This window comes from Acartia tonsa, chromosome 5, assembly GCF_053477335.1.
Source record: "Acartia tonsa isolate MP-2025a chromosome 5, ASM5347733v1, whole genome shotgun sequence".
NCBI lineage: Eukaryota > Metazoa > Arthropoda > Copepoda > Calanoida > Acartiidae > Acartia > Acartia tonsa.
This window is the reverse complement of record NC_137264.1, coordinates 4,755,545-4,776,466: the sequence shown is the minus strand read 5'-3', so window position 1 is coordinate 4,776,466 and position 20,922 is coordinate 4,755,545. Positions and strand designations below refer to the sequence as shown.

General features: G+C 33.0%; 1 protein-coding gene across 1 annotated transcript in view; it reads right to left on the bottom strand.

The window, feature by feature from the left end:
• Positions 1-1,982: 1,982 nt before the first annotated feature.
• The window catches only part of LOC145318581 (putative G-protein coupled receptor Mth-like 3), a 35,491-nt gene continuing 16,551 nt past the window's right edge, over positions 1,983-20,922 (bottom strand). The window contains exons 18-30 of the mRNA XM_080159955.1: positions 20,372-20,447; positions 19,630-19,751; positions 16,936-16,976; positions 16,556-16,612; positions 12,838-12,918; positions 8,014-8,130; positions 7,568-7,645; positions 6,449-6,520; positions 5,079-5,239; positions 4,032-4,119; positions 3,558-3,616; positions 3,017-3,075; positions 1,983-2,266 (exon numbers count right to left, since the gene is read on the bottom strand). Coding sequence (XP_080016081.1) covers positions 2,166-2,266; positions 3,017-3,075; positions 3,558-3,616; positions 4,032-4,119; positions 5,079-5,239; positions 6,449-6,520; positions 7,568-7,645; positions 8,014-8,130; positions 12,838-12,918; positions 16,556-16,612; positions 16,936-16,976; positions 19,630-19,751; positions 20,372-20,447 — 1,112 coding nt within the window. The 3' untranslated portion in view covers positions 1,983-2,165. The remainder of the gene's footprint in view (positions 2,267-3,016; positions 3,076-3,557; positions 3,617-4,031; positions 4,120-5,078; positions 5,240-6,448; positions 6,521-7,567; positions 7,646-8,013; positions 8,131-12,837; positions 12,919-16,555; positions 16,613-16,935; positions 16,977-19,629; positions 19,752-20,371; positions 20,448-20,922) is intronic.

The window sequence follows — 20,922 nt, the reverse complement described above, 5'->3', positions numbered from 1 at the left end:
GCTCTAACGATAAGACAAACGGAAATTAAAACTTGTATAGTGTCAGAACTGAATAATCAAAATATAAATGAATAAGTCAAAGTAAAATTGTGAGTATATTTGTTGAAAAAACTTCTTGATACAGGATAATGTTTATGGACATACTAACATTTTTAGGACTTGGTTTTAGAGTTGCTTTGCTTATAATACTGTACTTTGTTGTCCCAGGAATCAGTCTACAAAAAATAAGAACAATAGGATACTTCGATCACATAAAAATTTGTTGTTAAAAAGTAAAAAAAAATCAACATGTTTAAAATGGACGTACGGACATTTTGGTAATGATTATATAGTTGCTACGCTTTCTAAACCGTACCTAACTACTACAGGAATCACCATGTCGAAATCAATATGACAATTATAACATGCTTAAATTAACGAAAAAAGCTATCCGTCTCGGACGTAAGGACCGACCCGAATTATAGAAAAGCTTCGCTTTTAAAGATTTTTGCATGGGTGAAGAAAGGTAAACTATCTAAAAAAAAGCTTTACAACTAAAAATTAGAATTTGAATGATTTATTTACAAAAATAACATTTTCTATAGTATATTACAATTAAAAATATGATAGAATATATTTTTGGCTTTCCATATAGAAAAAATAATAGATGACTTAAACAAAGTATTTATATAATATAAACAAGGATACATACGTTCATAACATTCTTCAAAGCTGGAAAAAGGCGTTTACACAATATAAGATCCATAAGTCATAACACCTAGAAATCATAAAAAGCTTACAAACATTTTAAATAGTCAAACAGAGTGGGGGAATCTTAGCTTTGTAAGACATGGAAGTTTCTCCTAGCTGGCTAATATAACGACACCTCACATCACCCCATCCCCTTTCCGGACTCCTGGAGGAGCATGTTGACTTATATCTGAGCACCTTATCATAAGCAACCTTCAATGACGACAAAAATTTCCCTGTTACATTATTCACATATTTTATATCCATTATAACACACACAAAAATGTAACAATATCATTACAATATTAGTATGTCCCCCATTTATTGGTCAGTTCGTTCATCCAGTGGGGTAAAGAGGATGAATGGGGGGTATCGTAATTTTAGCCTGCTTTGAGTACCATTTTATTAGAGTACACTAAAATCTGGTGCAACATTCAAGTAATTACATATCGATTAATATACTTCACTTTTACACAAAAATTAAAAGTTGGCAGTATTAAAATTATACAACTATTTATATAATTATAACTAGGTAAATGAAAGGTTAATTAGTCTTATCCATAATAACTTTAAGCTAACCACAAAAAGCTAGGGGAAGATTAATATTCCGTTGACCTATCTCTATTTCCAAGGAATAAAACTTTACAATTTAAATTCTAATTACGAAATACTATGAAAAATTAATGAATGTATAAGGTTACTTTAAACATGTGAGATTTTTTCAAGTAAAGATTATAAAAATAAAAAATATTTTTCGTCAATATAAACATTGACTCAAAGGACTTTTTCATCTTTGGTTTTTTGGACAAATAGATAGTATCTGTATGTAGATTTACGGTATAGAAAATCAAAATCAGCTTAGATTATATCAGAATGACGGACAGACTGACAAACATCATTTTACTTTAAATTACAGATACAATAACTATAAATTTATAGAAAGATAATACCCAATAAATCATACAATTTAATAAAATGAATTTTAATTTAAATTAGCGATGCTTATCTACAAAATAATTGCCTGAGGTGGATTCTTTAAAAAAAAGTTGCCCCACTAATCGCTTAGTGGGCCGGGCAAAATTGTTTTCATGAAAAATCCACCAAAATTATATTAAAAATCTACAAAAATTTAACAAAATCATAGAAGGGTTATAAACATAAGATTTTATTTAATTTTTGTAGATTTTTATGTGATTTTGGAGGATTTTTCACGAAAATAATTTTGCCCCACTAAGCGATTAGTGGGGCAATTTTTTTTTAAGAATCCACCTCTGTTTTGTTAGTTTGTCTATGGACACTAATGGACCGAATACTTTGTATAAAATTTTGGATTTTAATTTTCATTTCTATCTCATTTAAATAATTAAAGCTTTTATTTATCTTAAAAGCTTCGCTACTTTTGGACACAATAGACAATAGTTCTTGGAATATTTATCTTAATCTGAATCATCGACTATTTCAATTTTATGAATATCATCTTTGGAGGGTTTGTCAATCTTTTTCTCTTCTTTTGGTCTTGATGTTTCAGGGGTTATGTCTGAAATATAATTGTTATTTCTTTCATCGTATTATAAACTGCTTTCCGCGGATATAGAATGTACAATTACAATGTACAATTATATTCTTAGAAAGCTGGATATAACACGATGCCAGACATAGTTTTTTCGTATGGATGAGAACCGGTTCCTATCCACCGGATTCGAATGAATACGAGAAAAAAATGATGTTACTGTGTCCCTCAGGAAACTAAAGGGATAATGGCCGGTAAATTAAAGTACATCCCCATTGATTATATACAAAAATAACTCTTATGTAGATTACAATTAGTAGTTGAAACGTTTGGACAATCGACTTTATGAACCAACCAAATTCAATAAAATTTTGAACAGAAAAGACCATAGGAGGATGGCAAGATTTAGATGTAACTGATCCTACTTTGGAGCTCTGAGCTGGATCTTTAAATCATTTTAGTGGTGAGCCAGATCGGGGTGAGCCGAATTTCAGCCAATCACAGCGCGGCATTTCATAAAATGCTGTGCTCTCATTGGTGGAAAGTTGGCTCACCCCGATCTGGCTAACCACTAAAAGGATTTAAAGATCCAGCTCTGTGTTTTTTTCTGGATAGCCTATTTGCAACACTAGCGCCATATATTGTTCTAATGCAACTTTTACTAATAATTATCTGCAAATGAATCTTGTTCTTGCTGGTAAAATAATATAGTTTGTACAAAATACTAAAATGCGCGACTATTGCACATAAATTTCTGTGTAAGAGTTTTACCAGTACCTGTATTAGATGGGCTTGTCGGCTCTGGTTTATCCACCAAGGAAGGCAGTTCTGTCCCTATTAAGCCATAGAATTAGAAAAGAAATATTTTTTCCTTATTGAACATACCCTAAAAGTACTTTACAAACAATTCAGTGAGTACCTACTCAAAAGTGCACTAAAAAATAACCCCCCCCCCAAAAAAAAAAAAAATAATAATATTAACAAACACTTATTAAATTACTTATAAAAAAATTGAAAGTACTTTTCAGACCCTTTGTTTGGGGGCCACTTGAAAGGGTACTTAACATAACTCTTTAAATAATACTACTCAAAAAATTTCAATATTAGATAACAATTACTTTAAAAATACTTCAGAGACAATTTATTTTTGGTTCCTAACCACTTTAATTTAATTTTTGTATCTGTACAGAGTTTTGTCAATTATGTTATAAAATCTTGATTCAATAAATCATCATTTATAATCAATCCTACTCAACCCAACCTAACCTTTTTAAAAGCATATTATTTTCCACGCATAATATTAAATTCTGATGTTCCTGTAGTTAATATAGAAGGAAACTCCATGCCTTGGGTAATTATGGAGGGAAGCTCTGTGCCCTAAATTTACAGACAAAAAGATAAATCAAACTGCCTTATAAGTATCGCAACTACTTTATAACAAGGATCTGGATGTACGTACGTCCGTCAATATGACCAGGTCAATTTAAAAAGTTTTTTAGTGGCTAAAAAAGATAGAGATATAATTTTTAGATTACTATATTCATAAACAACGTAGCAGCCTTGCTGCTTTTTGATTGCCTTTTAGACGCTTTTGCATTTTTTCATCTATTTCACAGCTTGTCACCAACAAAATTTCCGTTGATTCATCTTATTAATCTCTTTCATCTAATTATTTATAAAGATTTCAATCCTTAAAAATGATCTGATTTGCTGTTATTTGAGATAGATGTCTAAAATTTCTTGTATACAATTCGCGTCTACTCTACAATTTTCTGTTTATCTCTCCGCCTGCCTGAGTATCAAGTGATGGAAGCGTTGACAGGGATAATGTTTGTATACTGTCAAAATTATCTTCTGCATTTTCTAAATCATATTTTCCCCTGAAAAAAAGATATGAATTACGAAGCTACTCTATAAGCTAGGAAGTATTATTGACACAAAATTTTCACATATAATATAAATCAAGCTAATGCTCATATACTTTCACAGTGTAACATCTTATAGCACTTTTACATAATGTTTATTTTTATTTCTATTATATAATTACTACTAGCGGCTTCGCCCCTAGCCTCTAGGGGGCTTTGCCCCAATAGGTAATTAAAAAAATGTAGTACATGTGGTGGATCTTCATCTTCATCATCTGCATCATCAAAAACAATGAGGGGGAATTTTTATATTTTTTGGGTAGTTGGGGGTGTTCCACGCCCCAAGAAAATAGCCTAAAACCACCACATGACCAGTAGGTATGTTCCCTAAAGAGTAGAATTCGATCGGTTCAGTGGTTACCGAGATCTTAAGGGACAGACAGACGGACGGACAGACAGACAGACATCAAGCTACTTTGTATTATAGATAGATAGCAAAAATGACCAATTTACTTTACCCACATTTTTAAATTGTCATTTTGCCTGTCTACAACACTTATTAAACTTTGACATAAAAAAAACGGACACAACCCTACAAATTCTTAAAAACTGGTCGGTTAGATCTGTTGTCCCCTTTTTTGGATACAAAAGTAAAAAAAAGGCTTTACGGTTGTTTTATTGAAACCAAAAAATCCAAAAGTAACAAAGCAAATAAATAAAAACAAAAATGTTGATCAATTTTCAAGAAAGGCCAAACAGGCATATAGTAAGTTAAAAAGTAGATGTTCGATAATAATAAAAATTTCAAAAGTAAAGCAGTCAAGATAAATTCCCAACCGAAATTAGATAATCTTCATAGCATTATGGGCAGACAGACGGACAAAAAAGGTTGTAGAGTAGATACGTCTCCTAAAAATGTTATAGACAAACAGACATCAAGAGAGAGTAGAGAAGCTACTCGACTAAAAACTAACCTATTCCAAAACATAATGCCACTTGACTTTCTTCTCAAAGAATTTCGGAGCGAAGCTCTTCTTTCAATTGTTCTTGTGTTGTCTCCGTCTCCGTCGCCGTCTCTGACATTCTCCGGGCTTTCATCTTTGGCTTTGGTTTCTGTGTCAACCAGATGGGGAATCTAAAATTTAATCATTTTAAATTTTTAGGTGGGACGAATATTCAGATTTCGGCAGGGAGGAAAAGGAACAATGGACTGTAAATTATACTAATACCCAAAGTTTTATAAACATTTAAATCTATGGGTACTTTTAATAAAAGTTGATTTTTGTTTCAACTAGCAGTGTTCTAAAATTTGCAATCAACAATCTTCAAAAAGGGGTAATTGATTTATTATCATTGGGGAGTTAAATCATTTTATCGTCTATTGTTGTCTGATCCCTTGAGATCCATGGTTTTATGTTAGAAACAAGGAAAGTGGGGTATCTGGCCAAGGATCTAAAGGTATAAGACAATGGTCGATAGATTGATTTACATCCCCAATGATGATACACAAAAGTATCCGTTCTAAATATTACATTTAGTGGTTGAAACGTTTGGACACTTAACTGAATGAACCAACCAATCAAAAATCAATCCCCAAAGTTGTTTAGCCAACATTAAAGTTTTAATAATCAACACCCCAAACTTTTAAGCAGATGTATCAAAACACATTATATTAGTCTCTCGTAGAGACAACGGCCTAAACTTCGCGACGACTTTATTTACCAATATAATTTGGTTTAATAAGTACTCTTACATAAAAGTACACCAAAATTGCAAATAGCAACAAAAATCATCAAAAATAGAATTTCAAAGAACAAAAAAATTGCAGGCATACTTGGAAAGGTAAGAAGGAATATATCATAGACCTTTCCTTTAAAATTTTCTTTAAAAAAAACAAATAAAGAATTATCATCTTAAAAATGGGTGAAGATTAAATAATTATACCATTGACCTATCCTTAAGATCCTACAGTATTACGCAACATGATCTCATTTTCTTTGTTCTATAGTTTTTAACACGTCAGTGTATTCTACAAATCTATGTTTCAATCACTCATATAAGTCTGTCTTTTTGTACCTCATAATTTGTAATATTGAGACCTCATTACGTGTTTCTTGTAAATCTATATGTCAGTCTGATTGGCTATCTGTTAACTCTCTATCTATTTATCTATCAGGCGCCCCATATCTATGAAGGGATAAATAAAATGAGCTAAAACCATTCCGGGATTCATGTAAAGCTTCCCTTCTCAATCAGTTTAGATGTTAGTGAAATCTTAAGCTTCAGACAAAAAAAACCTTCCTACTTTAAATAATTGTATCTATCTATCTACGTATGGCTGTACCTCTGGACTGACAGTCCTAGCCTCTGGCATAACCTCCACCATCTCTTCTTTCTCCTCCTCTTTAGGCTTTACCTGGATAAATAGTAGCTGTCTATAGTGCCCTAGCAAAATGGGGATATATGTCACTGCGTTTGGCCTTCCTATTCTATTAATGTCAGGAAATACCCTATATCCCATCTCTTTCTTTATGGGGTTTCTTTCCTTATTTCATTTCTCGTTCTCTCTACTATGAAGTAAATAGAAAAGGTAGGCCAAAAGCTGTGACATCTATCACCATTTTCTTTAGGGCACTAAACACAGCTACGGATAATCATTGTATAGGAAAAAGTGAGGGATTTGCAGTTCTGTAGAAAACATTTTGTAGCAAATTAATGATGGATTAACTTAAGATCAAGAATATAATGAACTATAGATTACTCTTTTCCATACAGTTTATGTACTATGCATTTTCACAAATAGGGAGGATACTCTTTCACTAGCTTTGTCCATTTGTCTGTGCGTCTTTCTATACGAAAATAAGGGGATGCATTTATAGGCGCTTGCATTGATAATAGCTGACTGAAAAATGGGAAATATAGCAAATAACCTATTTCATTCGTCCGTTTGTTCATAGCACTAAGGAGGTGAATTGATTTTCATGGTTGAAATCTAATTTTCACAGCTCTGCTATCAATTATGAACGACTGAATTTGGGTATAGTCCGTTTCGTGGCAACACCCCTTTAGGAGCGTTTCTTCATATTTTCACATTAGCTTTTCTCCTATTTCTAGCACCTGTGGGGGGCTCTAACCTTGCGGGGCCAATTGCCTAACCCTGCGGGGAAATCACCTAACCTAACCTAAAATAACCTATCAAAAGCCATTTTGAAAATACGACTAATCGCTCCTTAAGGAGCATTGCCACGATATGGACTATTCCCAAAGGATATTCTATTTTAAGGGTTGAAATTTAATTTTCACAGCTGCTATTAGATATGAATGACTGAATTCTTGCGAAGAATCTACAAAGCTTCCTTTGTCCTGTGGTAAATTTTAGAAAGAAAAGCGTCAAAATAATTTTCGCGCATCTACTGCATAACCCACTATGTCCATCAGTTTGTCGCTTTCCTATATAATTTACCTCTTTAAAGACAACGCTGTTTTTTCTTGCTATTGATGTCTTTATAGTCACACTAACTCTTTGTACCTCTGAAGGGCTCTGAAAGAAAAAACTAAATCAATTTCAATTAAAACTGGTTCTTAGCTTCAAATATTAACATGCAAACCCTAAATAAAAATAAATTTATTTTAGCTGGCAACATATTTTTTTATGAATTTGAGATTGATTTTAAGATTAGATTGATTTTTGCCTATCTAGAAAAATATTAATAAGCGAAAGCTGAGCTGGATCTTTAAATCATTTTAGTGGTGAGCCAGATCGGGGTGAGCCAACTTTCCACCAATGAGAGCACAGCATTTTATGAAATGCCGCGCTGTGATTGGCTGAAATTCGGCTCACCCCGATCTGGCTCACCACTAAAATAATTTAAAGATCCAGCTCTGAATGAAAAATTTGAATACACTCACCCTTTGCAACTGTATAACAGATATTTGGGTGAGGCTATTGTCTCCAGTGTTATTCAAATTTGGTGATTCTGTTTTCAGTACAGACACTGTTGACGTCTTGGGAGTCATATGCTTCTCCTAAACAATTAGTAACATTAGAAGTTTGTGTGGTCAGGTGCTTGCACAGGATTTATACAGGGAGGGGAGAAGGGTGGGGGGGGGGGGTTGCGAATCCCTACTCTTAATTTGTACACTACCTGAGCTGGATCTTTAAATCATTTTAGTGGTGAACCAGATCGGGGTGAGCCGAATTTCAGCCAATCACAGCGCGGCATTTCATAAAGTGCTGTGCTCTCATTGGTGGAAAGTTGGCTCACCCCGATCTGGCTCACCACTAAAATGATTTAAAGACCCAGCTCTGGTTATTTTTTATAAATTGATAAAAACATAACCAATCAAAATATAGTGTTAAGTGAAAGAACAATTTCAAACCAATTTTTCATACTTAACTTTATAATTTTAAACCAAGAATAAGGCATAACCAATAAGGGAAATAAATCTAAAATAATATTGGGGGGGGGGGGGCGGGGGATAGATGTAGAGGTCAATTCTACGAAGTGTTAACCCTCAACAACAGCTAAAATTACGTATAGGTTTTGTGATTTTTTTCTAATTAATTGGTGTAACCAGAGGTGGATTCATTAAAAAAATTTGCCCCACTAATCGGATTTTGGAGGATTTTTCTCGAAAACAATTTTGCCCCACTAACCGATTAGTGGGGCAAATTTTTTTTAAGAATCCACCTCTGATTTCAAACACAATTTTACTTATTCTAAGATTTTAAGAGGCATTGGAAAGGATAAAGGTTCTTGTTTGATATGAATATAAAAACAAAATATAAGGAATCTAAAGCTTATTTATAAAGCTATCTATAACCATGAAGCACATAAAATAAAAGGCTTTTACTGGCTCTGTAATGTTTTAAAAAGCATTTGAAAAGCAAGATATCACAATAAAACTAATCTTACATTAAAATTTATTTGTAATGCGTTGCTAACAGCATTTCCTAAAAACAAAAACCTTTTCTATACTATACTTTGTCTGCCTGTTTGTCCCAATGGGGAATTTTTTTGGTGAGCTCTTATTGTTAGACATATTTTGCTGATTTTTTGTAAAATATCCTTGTAAGAACAGCCATTGAATTGTTTTAAACTTAATTTTTCAAATGTCATGTGATTTACTATCATATTGTACAAAATTTCTAGACAAAAATAAAAACAATGATGGCAACATCCATAAAAGCGAAGCACTGGAACGGTAGGACAAACTGACATTAACACTTGTATAGTGTCTAAACTGAATCATCAGAATATAAAAGTATAAGAGTCGAAGCAAAATTGTAAGTAAATTTGTTGAAAAACTGCTTGATACAGGATAATGTTTATGGACATACTTACGTTTTAAGGGCTTGATTATAGAGTTGCTTCGCTTATAATATTGATCTTTGTTGTCCCAGGAATCAATATACCAAAAATCAGATCAAACGGATAATTAGATCACATAAAAATTTGTTGTTAAAAAAGTAGAAAAATCAACATGTTTAAAATGGACATACGGACATTCTGGTTATGATTATAGAGTTGCTACGCTTTCTAAATCGTACCTAACTACAACAGGAATCATCATGCAAAGTTTGAAATCGATAGGACAATTCTAACATGCCTAAATTAACGAATAAAAGCTATCTATCTCGGACGGACGTACGGACGGACCGACCCTAATTATAGAAAAGCTTCGCTTTTAAAAATGTTGAGAAATGTATTCATGATTTTGCAGTGCAAAATCTAATCAATTGGGTCATTTGTTTAAAAGTGAAGGACAGTTTTGTCCAAAGTATATTATTATATTTTGTATATTATGTATATTATGAAATAATATACAAAAATTGTTCTTAAAAAAATATATTTTCTCATAAAAGTTAGATGTTGTCATTCTACAGGACTAAAAACGAACTAACGGACAAACGGGCTTGCAAAGAAGATACTCATTGGCCAAGAGAATCTTCTAATAATGGCCATGAAATAACTGACGTACAGACAAACAGTCATTTAAAGAGTAGCTTAGATGTAAAAAATAATAAATGCATAATAAACTTGATTAAAATATAGGACAGTCTAAAACAATTAAAACATATGTAAGAGACAGCGTAGAGTGCCTCCAAAAAAATAACTTCATACTATAAAAATGACCAATAAGAGGCCAGTATATGTTTTACCATTGGTCAATTACAGTGTATACTGGCCTCTCATTGGTCAATTCTATTGTATGACGTCATTTTTTTGTGTCACTATAGGCTGTCTTCATATAAAAAAAATTCAATAATTCTTTGTTTTTGGACTAGCAAAGAATATGCTATCCTTAGGATTCCGAATGTGGCGCAAGATCTCGCTAACTTCTAAACCGATATGGCTCTTTCTTTTCAGTTTCTTAGGTTTCAGATTTTTTAAAAACTTTTCTGTTCTTGTTACAAGTGGGTGATCAATTTCTCCAGCCGCTAGTGTTCAATAGGTTGATAACAATAAATGCTAAATAAATGTAAAATTTTAAATAGTTTTTATACATTAAGTATGTAGTAATAAAATTCGACATTATGTCAATCATTGCCTCTTTTTGAAAACCATGCTGTCGCGCATATTTAATGAATGTATATATTTATGTGGGTGTTGGTATGTTTGTATATTTGTAATTTAGTAGAAAAGAACGCGTATGAGTGAGTTAGCAAAGGTAATTAATGAAAGGCGGTCGAATGTTAATAACCTCTAATTATAGAGTAGTTACGCTACTTAAAAAGGGATTCAATAAACTTAAATAAAAAGCTGGGTCAATGTATCCATGCTTTGTCTATACACACATTATCATTATATTTTGTATTTTAATTTTCATATTTGATACTGGGTCCCCAACATAAAAAGCTTAAGTATTTTAAAACCTAAATTTGCAAATAATCTCACCCATTCTTAAGGCAGAATGCTAAATTTAAAGGCTTCTCGGCTGTGAATGCTGATTGTTGAAATACTGTTAGCTGCAGGTTGGAAAAACGGCAGCAGCTGCTTTGTGTTACATTTTAGGCTGCGGAATTACTCATTTCTTGATTATAAGCATTTGAAGAGTTTATATTGCAAAAATTTGGCAACCAGTAAAAAGGTGCCTTTGTAATGTGCTGTTAAAGTTATTTTTTGTTGTTAAAATATTGACAAAATATATATATATTAACCGTTTAAAAGTGTAATTATCAGCTAAAAGTATAAACCTGATCAAATATAGCAATGCCTCTTATAAAAAAAATTTAAGCATTCAAACGAGTTTTAATTTGAGGATTAGTAGTGGCTGACGCGCAGTTGCTGAGCCTTACATTTTTTATTAGTTAGTAGATGGAGATAAAAAAAATCACAGTCCCTAGGATTTCCTTATGTTATCAAAAAAAAGTTTGGATATTCTTTTCAATTAAAAAAAATTGCTTAATATTAAAGTGCCCTGTAAAATGTAGATAACATACTTTCAAAAATATGATATAGACATTATGATGTCTATGTTTAAGTTTTTAAAAAGTCAAAAAGCGAAGTCTTTTTAAAACTAGGGAATCTAAATATGCTAGGCCGAGGCTAAGAGATTTGAGTTAAACACTTGAAAGGGAAGGGGTTAAATAACTGTATGTCCCCATCTCAAGGACCTTATGCTTAGTCTCAATTGGGTCTTTGAAAATCAACCAATAGTGACGGGAATATTAAAACAGCCCAGTAGCAGAAAACAATTTTTAAAACAGGATTTAAAATTTCTAGTTTATTATAAATCTTCCTTACTGTCTTGGGACTTTGTTATCCTTGTCGATAAATAAAACATAAAGCTGTTATATTTCAATTTTCATTTGGAACTTTTTTCATTATGCATTTGTCACGTGGACAAACAGTTTGACAAACGGACAGACATTTTAACAGACAAACGTGACATAAACTGGCTATACGCTGCGTGATATTTGTCAAACACTTGTATTAGAAAATAAGAATTATAAGAATTCAACAACGATGAGGCGCGTGCTTAGAGTTAGAGAATGGGAGGAAGGAAATATTTATGAAGACAATTTAAGTATAGGATTTTACCCAAGGATCATAGAGAGGTTGTTTGGTTAAAAAGCTAAAGAAAAACAATATTTCACGCAAATATTACATGATTCAAATAGTTTTCCAAATTCACGAATTACAGTTAACAATTTCTTGTAGATTTAGAATTTCTTTTAATTGTAATGTAAATGATATAGAAGAAAAGATATTTTCTAAACTTTTAATAAAGATAGACGTCTGAAATACTTACGAAGATTCCTAGAACAAATTAGCTTCAAATTTATATCTCCGTTTATCAGTTTATATTTTGACTGATATATTAAATTGTTTTTTTTGATGGGGGGGGGGTGATTTTTTCTAGGAACGATTTCTCCTGGGAATGTGGTGGTACCCTCCCCCAAAATAGTTATATACCTTCCCGGAACCTATGAGAAGCTACCCTGTTAAGGAGAGCCTGATCGGTTCAGCGGTTAGCGACATCCTTCGGTACAAACAAACAGACAAACAGTCTTTTACTTTATTATAAGGATTAAAGATCACGACAGACGCCTAACTTATGCGACTCTACTTTAAAGTAAAGCTTAATATATTTATAGTATATATCCAGGGAAGGTTTTTAACTATTTTTGGGGAGGATACCCTAACATATGCATATTTCATAAATGATTATTCTAATAATCTAATAAATTTTTATGTTGATATTATGACAGCAAAATGAGGTGATTACCTTATCAAGGTGAATGGCATCCACAGAATCATTTTTTTCTGATCTTCTCTGGAAACAGTTTAGTCCCTCAACTATGTGCCTCTGAAAAAACAAGGATGACAACATCCATAAAAGCGAAGCACTGAAACGGTAGGACAAACGGACATTAACATTATCGTGTCAGAACTGAATAATCATAATATATATTCATAAGGGTCAAAGCAAAATTGTAAGTAGATTTGTTAAAAAACTGCTTGATTCAGGATAATGTTTATGGACATACTTACATTTTTAGGACTTAATTATAAAGTTGCTTCGCTTATTACATTATACTTTGTTGTCACAGGAATCAATATACCAAAAATCAGATCAATCAGATGATTAGTTCACATAAAAATTTGATGTTAAAAAAGTAAAAAAAATCAACATGTTTAAAATGGACGTACGGACATTTTGGTAATGATTATAGAGTTGCTACGCTTTCTAAACCGTACCTAACTACTAAAGGAATCACCATGCAAAATGTGAAATCGATAGGACAATTCTAACATGCCTTAATTAATGAAAAAAGCTATCCGTTACGGACGGACGGACGGACGGACCGATCCTAATTATAGAAAAGCTTCGCTTTTAAAAATATAGATAAAATCGTCCAATCTGTTCAGAACTTCCTGTAATAATAAGTTATGATCTTTAAAGTTTAGAACCCTTTTATGAAATGGTGATTTCTAAGACAATAAGAAATTGTTTTTAATATTAAACGCTTTATTACGGTTCCAGTACAAACGTAGGTGTCCCAAACGTCGGAGTGGACAACGCAGGAGTGTTAAAACATTAATTTTATGAAGTATTTCTGTACAGATTAGGTTAGATTAAGATATGAATGTACAAACAAGCCCCCCGCAGGGGTTAGGCATTTTAAAAACCTATAAGATGGCCTAAAATAGGTTATGTTTGGTTAAGTGTCCACTCCTGCGTTTGTCCACTCCGACGTTTGGGACACCTGCGTTTGTCGTAGGACCTTTATATTACTCCACATTTGCTGTATTGTTCTGCTGTGCTATTTTCTTATTTTGTTAACCTTCTCTTTTATAGATGTTGTCATTCTTTTGTTTTAAAAGTTATCAATAGTTTTCTTTCTGTTGATTTTGCTTTTTGGGGTTTTAAACAGTTATATATAATTTTTTCCCCCCATTAAATTTAACACAATTGCCAATTGTTATTTTGGAAAAAAACATATGATAAACAATTTTTTTCTTCCTTATACTTTTATTTGTAAATATAATACATTGATTTCTATACTATGAACTTTACTCTTATGAGTAATATTAACAAGGCTGAGAACATTCTGAAAATCATAGTTTTAGAAATATTTTAAAAATAATTTTAGGAAAGTTAATGAGCTTTGAAAGAATTTCTAGATTTTTTCTGACTCTGTTTAATGTGAAGCTCTTTATAGTGCCTATAAAAAATGACGCCATTAAATACAAATTGTAGGCCGATACACAAACTAAATTGCCAATGACACGCAAGTATGCATTTTAATTGACCAATAGTAGGCCATTATGAAATTTCTATAGGCACTAAAAAAGCTTCAAAGTTTTAAATGTCTTGTTTCCCTAATATTATCAAGTCCAACAACTTTTAGATAAAAATATTTTTGATAATTAACTTAGGATGCATTAGGTTAAATAAAGGTTATAAGAACCCCACATGAAAAGGGTTGGAGACTCCCGCAGGGACTAGAAATAAGTTTTTTTTACTTCAAGAACTAAAATTTTAGGGGGGGGGGGGGTTAATTACTATATAAGGTTAAAGTACCAAATTTAAGAAAAGCCCCGCCTTATAAATGTTTATATTTTCTAAAAAGTATGATATCATTGACATCAAACAAGAAAATTAACAGAGAAAAAAATCTTAAAATGTAGCTTCGCCCTAAGCCTATAAGGGCATGACATGAGTATGGGGCAGGTCATTTTCTTATCTTTTAAAACAAGTGGCTGCACCCCTTGCATCAGGGTACCTCTGTTCGAAGGAACAAGTAGGAAATGGGCAGAAAATTGAAAACGGATAAATCCTTCCCAAAATGTGAAATAAATCTTAAATAATATTTGGGGGGCAACTGGAGTGGTCGTCAATTTTACTATATGTTGCCCCCCCCCCCCCCCCCCAACGACAGCTGAATACTGCGAATAGGTTTCGTTATTTTTTCGAATTAATTTTGTTATTGGTATAAGCTGTTTCCATATAACTTAGTTTTAACAACTTATGATTCTACACTCTAAAAATTCCATATTTTTCCATTGTTTTGTGACTTTTTAAAAAAAGTATCATAATATTTTAACCCAGTGCTTCTCTTAGTATTTTTCTAATGTTCTGTATGCCAAAGTTTAACCTTTTACTCCCCTAGCCTACATATTCCTTTATTTTGAGATTCCATGTCAGTGTAGTTAAAGTGCACGCTAGTACACTTTGTTAGATTGGTGCTTTCTTACATATTTCCTGTAGAGCACAACCCCCCCCCCCCTCTAAAATATTAAAAATATGTTGAGGGGGGGGGGGCCTTTGCAAACCCCTGCGGTTACCTAACTCAGCATAGCTATTTAGTGAGTAATATAAACTAACACATTAATAAGGATGGGGGGGGGGGGGGGGGGGTTTCAGTGTTTCATAGGGTGTCCCATAGAGTAGTGGTTAGCGCACTACGCTTTGGTTGGGAAAATCCGAGTTCAAGTCCCCTTATAGATATTGCACTTGGATGACAAATGCTGTTACAATTTGTCAGAATATAATCACGCAACCTTCCCTGTGATGCCCTTAGGTTGTAAGGAGGGAGATTTGTAGGGAAGTTAGGATCCTACCTATCAAGCAACTGTAATCGTTTTAATCCCTCGTCCATGCTCCTCATTCATATGAGAGTGCCATTAATTAGGGTGGCTTAATATGGAACACCTGCCAAAACTCTAGGCCAGGGTGATGTAATAATTGAGTAGCTTCTACGAGAATTGCGGGTCAGCTTGTAGTGTAACATAGAATACACTCAGCTGCGGCGAAGCTTACCAATCCAGGATTGGTCAAAGGATTCTCACCTCCAATCTCCTCGTGCATCTGAATCCTAACTTCAGAGAATCAAGGCTACATACATACAGTGCTCAATATGCATTTGAGGTAATTCGCCTTAAAATTTGACTTTATACATTGACCTTAGATCAACATTGATTGATATCTCAAAATAACATATTAACGGATAGAATATCAATACATTTTTTTAAAAGCAATTATCAAAAAATCTAATAGACTGAAATTAAACTACATATATAAAAGAAGAGATAGGATGTCTGTTTTGTTTGTGTGTGTGTATGTGTGTGTGTCTGTGTCTGTACTAAAAGATCTCTTTATGTGCGGTTTGACTGATTCACATCATTGAATCCTGCTGAGTTTTAAATATTTTTAGGAGGGGGGAGAGGGGATGAGAGGTCAACTCCCCAAAGAGAAGTGTGACCCTTATATCTAACTAAAAGTATTTTTAAGTCAACAAGGGTAGGGGCGAACCTACAAAGATGATTAAATTCAAAAGTAGCAAATCTGAAATTTTGATTTAAAAATCTGGGCATAAATAGATTAAAGAAAGACAAAAGAGAAAAAAAGGGGACACTCACGGCATCCCTGCAAGCCCTCGTAATCAGACATACAGACACATAAACTTAATAGAGTAGCTACGCTACTAAAAATACTCTACCTTAATTAATGTTTGCATTCTTGGCTTGCACACCAGGACAAGAAATATAAACACACCCTGAAGAAAAATATTAAAAATTTCTAATAATAGGATACTTTTGATAATGTAAAAGGTAAAATATAAGACATTAATCGGTCGGTCGGGGGCGGGGGACCGCTAATATCTCAGTTTCTATTACAGCTAGAGGACTGTAAAAATTTTGAGCATGTTCCCTGTTTAGTAATTAATGTATGACTATAACTAAGACCTTCCTTCGCCCATTTATTTAACAACCTTTGTTTTTATGTCCTTTTATATTTAAAAATTTTTAGCAGCTGCAATTTTCTTTGTTTGTATATCGTCTTAAGGGATAGAACAATGGATGATAAATATATGTTTACCTGCAAAGCATTTATGATATCAAAGAATACTGCTCCGGCCCCTGTAAAAAAAAACATAAATATTAAGAAAAAATGATACAAAGTAAGTTCGAAGCTACTCAAAAATTGGCACTTTCAAAAAGTGCAAGTCGACCACAGAAGCCCACATTTTCTTAGGGCTAAGTTAGGTTATATTGAATACAGGCTAGACCCGCAGGGTTTAACATTAAAGTTCCAGCAGTTTTACGGCCCCCCGCACCCCAAAACTGCACTGTAAAATATCAAAAATTATGTCAATTTGAAGTTGCTAAAAAACGGACCTTGTATTTTATGAATAAATAAAACTATTTTCTATCAATCAGCAAGTTAAATTAAATAATCAGGATTTTACAATTGTGAAAATTATAAAAGATGGTCCTTATCAAATAATATGATCACTGAAAGAAGAATTTAAATAAGTCTTTGTGTAGTAGGATGGGTTTATGCCTTTCTTCCCTTTTTACTGAATTTCCTCCCCTAAATGCTAGGGGCGCAACAAATAGCCTTAAAATAATTGATATGTCAGCCTGTTAGATTCACTTTTTTTAGATATAGGTCCTAAATTGTATTATTTATGTTTCGGTAAGAGTAAAAATAGTTATTTATTGCACAGTATTTTTTCCGCGGAAATTAAAATGAAAAATTTGAAGATTGAAACCAATTGTTTTAGTCCCGATGGGCCTGGGCTTACAAAAACGGGTTTTAATTTTATGATTTTCATTTAAGTATTTGTGGAAAATTGTCTGTAATACAATTCTATACATAATTTATCAGTATGGCTGAGAACTGGTTCTAATCCTACAGATATTAATCGGTTTGAAGCCATACTAAAAAAAAATATTTTTAAAATCAATGTATACGTGTTGTTCATTATTATTACATATTTCTTTAAAATATCAGAAACACTGACAATCTTAACAAAAAATTATTGAAATTGAATTAACTGAAACCATGCCCTTACACACCAAATGGGGGTTTACCATTGCATTGCCTGTGACTAAGTCAAGATAATTAATTCACATTAACCAAACCTAAGCTGACCTATCTGAAGGCTATACGGTACTTGCTTACATGTGTTAGACTGGAGCACCGAAACCCCCCCCCCCCCGCTTAGTTTTGACAAAAATCAAAAATAAGGGGGGGGTAGTTTTTTAATGTCTGGAAAACGGCAAGGAGGAAAAGTGCTCAGCAAGGCAAAGACTTAACCCCCCCCTTAATTTTGAAGAAAATCAAAAATAAGGGGGGGGTAGTTTTTTCACTGTACAACACGCCAGAAAGTTGAGTGAGGTAAATCAATTATGCCCCAAAACATGAATATCCCTGTAATAAAGTTTCCCCTCTGGTATACTGGATTTACTTGATTTACCTCACTCAACTTTCTGGCGTGTTGTACAGTGAAAAAACTACCCCCCCCTTATTTTTGATTTTCTTCAAAATTAAGGGGGGGGTTAAAAACTACCCCCCCCCCCCCTTATTTTTGATTTTTGTCAAAACTAAGCGGGGGGTTAAAAAACTACCCCCCCCTTATTTTTGATTTTTGTCAAAACTAAGCGGGGGGGGGGGGGTTTTCGGTGCTCCGGTCTTCACATGTAAGCAAGCACCGGCTATACTATCATGTTTTTTTTTATATTTTTTTCTAATTTATTTTCTTCTCTGTAGAAAAAGTTGTAGTCAAAGTTCAAGGTTTTATACAATTTTAAAAAATACAATCGATATATTAATAATTGGATGTTGCACCATATTTTAATGTACTCTGAAAAGGTGATGATCGCAGCTGGCTAAATTAACGATAAATTAAATGCACCCCCTCCCCTCCCACTGGATCGATAAACGAACTTATCCATAAATAAGATCTCCTGTCAATTTATCCATGTATATCCTATATCCATTTAAAAAACAGACAAACACATTCTTTGTACCTTGCAAAATCGCATTACACTTTTAACTAAATTATCTTTTTATCTATAAAACTTTATTTTTTATTTCTTTACACTCCATATATATATATATATATAGATTCTAGGTGCTATGCCCCTAGAGGCCTCTAAGAGCACTTAAAAGAAAATCTATCTATCTATGTATCTACTATACCTAGATAATAGTGGGTACTGTATACCTAGTCAGTGTTTAGACTAGCTACCTGTAATATCTATCTATCTATGTATCTACTGTACCTAGATAATAGTGGGTAGTGTATACCTAGTCAGTGTCCAGACTAGCTACCTGTAATATCTATCTATCTATGTATCTACTATACCTAGATAATAGTGGATACTGTATACCTAGTCAGTGTCCAGACTAGCTACCTGTAATATCTATCTATCTATCTATGTATCTACTATACCTAGATAATAGTGGATACTGTATACCTAGTCAGTGTCCAGACTAGCTACCTGTAATATCTATCTATCTATGTATCTACTATACCTAGATAATAGTGGATACTGTATACCTAGTCAGTGTCCAGACTAGCTACCTGTAATATCTATCTATCTATCTATGTATCTACTATACCTAGATAATAGTGGGTACTGTATGCCTAGTCAGTGTCCAGACTAGCTACCTGTAATATCTATCTATGTATCTACTATACCTAGATAATAGTGGGTACTGTATACCCATTCAGTGTCCAGACTAGCTACCTGTAATATCTATCTATCTATGTATCTACTATACCTAGATAATAGTGGGTACTGTATACCCAGTCAGTGACGAGGCTGGCTACCTCAGCTACCCAGGTGAGGCCCATAACAAGGACGAGCTCCATCACTACTAATAACATGCCAGTGTTAAGACGCCTGAAAATATAATAAATTAATTTCCACCGGAATAAAACCAGTTGTTTGTGTATAAAGTTTATGGCTTTGCTATCATTTAAATAAAATACATATTTTTCGAAAATAATAATTTATTTGTAAAAATTAAATTTAACATATCAATGTTTTGATATGTCAATGAACGCGTAAAGAATGAGAAATAACGCATATTTTAAAAAATCTTTATCTAAATAAGACTTATCTAATTTTTAAATGAATAAACAATCATATCTACTAATACCACATGTGCTAATAAACAGCATTTTCTTTATAAAAAACGAGACTTGATTTTATAATTTTACAAATAAGAAAAATATATTTTAAAGTTACAAAATTTGACATATATGATTTCCCAAGGTTAAAAAAACAGGGCTTGGCAGCCACCTGTAAGCAGAAGCATAAGGGCATAGCCCTAAAAGTGGGGTAAAAATACACCGTTTCATTTGGAGTCCTTTATAGGGACATACTTACATTTGAAGACTTAATTATACAATTCATCGCTTATAACATGAATTCTAATCATCCTAGGAATCAATATTCCAAAACAAGTTTGAAATCAATAGGACAATTCTAGAGTTTTATGTATATAAAAAAAACCTTACCGTCCTTCTTCTTTAGAGGGAGCCCAGAATCCAAAAAGCAATGAATAGGCAGACAGGAGAAATAGAAGTAGATTCACTAAAATCAGAAGAAAATAAGATTTGGCATAGCTTGCTAAGTATAAAGATATTAAGATGACTGTTTATCTTTACTAAAAGATGGATAAACCAGATTCTTCTCTCCAGGACAGGTTGATAGGTCCATTTTTGGATTTTACGGAGGGCAGGTCAACCCTTCCATGTAAAATTGTCCTGGAAATATGCCAATTTCCTTCCTTTCCCCCCAGATTTATTTCAACAAATTTGTCTATGAACTAGCTTTGAAAATAAAGAAGAAGGAGAGTGGACCTTTTTCTCCCATTTTCAATTTAGGTTTCAAAAGAAAAAGTAAAAAAAAGATTGTGGGGAAAGTAATTGTTAAGGAGAGCCATGTCAGTTCAGCAGTTAGCGAGATCCTTCCATACAGACGAAAATAAGCTTACAATAGGATATAAAAGGTGAGGTTGAGTGATTTTTTTTAGCTTTTTTAAAATATAAAAATGCTTCTAAATAAG